The 2154-nt window shown below is 32.5% G+C and overlaps 1 protein-coding gene across 1 annotated transcript; it reads left to right on the top strand.

Moving 5' to 3' along the window:
- The first annotated feature begins 600 nt into the window (after positions 1-600).
- On the top strand, positions 601-1518 carry LOC127684496 (olfactory receptor 4K3-like). Its single transcript, XM_052181412.1, has one exon. It carries the CDS (start codon positions 601-603, stop codon positions 1516-1518), a length of 918 nt encoding a protein of 305 aa, XP_052037372.1.
- Positions 1519-2154: the final 636 nt, after the last annotated feature.

The raw sequence follows: 2154 nt of genomic DNA on the forward strand, positions 1-2154 counted from the left end.
ACTCAAATGGCTAAATCCGTAGTTTAAGGAAAGAGATGATGCTGACAAAAGATTTCAGCATGCTGGTTCTCAAATTATTTTTTGAACCAATTTTTATCACTCATTTTAATAGACTTAATTAAATTCTGTCCATTTAGACTTATTCAAAAATAGATTTGCTCCTGTGAATTTTGTGCTTATGTCTGAAATATGTCAATAGATTGTCATTCAAAGATTATGATTGTCAAATATAGAAGCTCTAATATTACCTAAGATATTCATTGTAGAAAATTATTTCTGATTCCATATAGAACAGGTAGTTTTAAGTGTTGCAAAATGTAAAGGAAATATTTGCTACCAATGTTTTTAAACAATATATTCATTTCCATACCTATATATACTGTCTTTCAGATGTATATTTTCCTGCATTTAGGAATATTCCCTGGTTAGAAAAAGTATAGCAACATAGGAAAGTTATTTTAAACTTGAGTGGATAAAATGCTAAGACATAACTTGTATTTTATGTCTGCTTATATGACCGAATATTAAATTATTGTTTCTATTTTAGGAATTGATAGTTCAGCTTTGTCTCTTTAAACCCATTAGAACACTGTGTAGTAAATGGAAGAAGCAAACCAGACTGTGGTATCTGAGTTTATTTTTCAGGGACTTTGTGCTTCAAAAGAACTACAGATCTTCCTCCTACTGCCATTTTCCACCCTCTACCTGATGACTGTGTTAGGCAACCTCTTTGTTGTGATATTGATCATCATTGATCATCATCTCCATTCTCCCATGTACTTTCTGCTAGCTAATCTATCATTTATTGACTTCTGCCTTTCCTCAGTAACCACCCCCAAACTGATAACTGACCTCCTAAAAGAAAATAAAACCATATCCTTTGGGGGCTGCATGAGCCAGATCCTCTGTGTGCACTTCTTTGGAGGAGGGGAGATGGTGCTTCTTGTAACAATGGCCTATGACCGGTATGTGGCCATCTGCAGGCCACTCCATTACAGCAGAATCATGGACAAACTGAAATGTATCTGGCTTGTTCTGATATCATGGATCATTGGCTTTATACATGCTATGAGTCAACTGATCCTGGTTTTGGAACTACCTTTCTGTGGACCTAGAATTATAGACAGCTTTTTCTGTGATATTCCTTTGGTGATGAAAGTAGCCTGCATGAATACTGATACTCTGGAAATCATAATAAATGCTGACAGTGGTGTTTTAGCAACAACTTGTTTCATCCTCTTGCTCATATCTTATACTTACATTCTATTGACTGTTCAAATTCACTGTAAAGACGGCTCATCAAAGGCACTATCTACATGCACATCCCATATCATAGTGGTTCTGCTGTTCTTTGGGCCAGTCATTTTCATCTATCTGTGGCCAGTTAGTATCACTTGGGTGGACAAGTTTCTAGCTGTGTTTTACTCAGTCATCACACCTCTCCTGAATCCAGCCATCTATACCCTGAGAAATAAAGATATTAAAAATGCCATAAAGAAGCTGATAAATCAAATGTGAATTCTGGTTTAGACACCATATGTAATTAGAATTTACTTTTTATATACCATTTTATCCACATTTTTAGTTGAAACTGAATTATATAATGCCTCATTTTAGGAATCTATGAATTGTAATTAGTATGTAGTTATCAAAATAACCATTAGAAAACTACATTTGCAATTATATTACTTGCAGTTTTATCGCCTAGAATGAGTAGTTACTCTGCATAGTATATCTGTAAATATTGATGATTACAAGACAATAATAATGTTCCAAAGATAATAATCATGCTACTACATATTTTCTGTGTTCCCAACATTATGAAATTCAATTTAACCAGATTTATAAAATTCATCTTTGAATTATTTTTCAATATTACCATCCTTTAAAATATGACATTATATGCCAGTATGCCAATCCTAATTATATTTTGCCACTGAAGACATTGAAGATATTTGTGACCTCTTAGAAATAAATATTTGAAAGAAATAAAATAATGCTAGTTGCCTCATATTGGTGTCATCTCTGTCAGTTTTCAAGTGTTAGTCATTTATTGAAGACCCTTAATAGAAAAGACAATTTGTTTATAAATTTTAATATACTTTTCTCAGTTCAAAAATTATCTGTATAATTATGATTTTTATATTATATAAT

Source organism: Apodemus sylvaticus, chromosome 5 (genome assembly GCF_947179515.1).
Source record: "Apodemus sylvaticus chromosome 5, mApoSyl1.1, whole genome shotgun sequence".
NCBI lineage: Eukaryota > Metazoa > Chordata > Mammalia > Rodentia > Muridae > Apodemus > Apodemus sylvaticus.

What these genes read in the sequence shown, in the direction of transcription:
- LOC127684496 (XM_052181412.1), top strand. Translation starts at nt 601, where the DNA reads ATGGAAGAAGCAAACCAGACTGTGGTATCTGAGTTTATTTTTCAGGGA.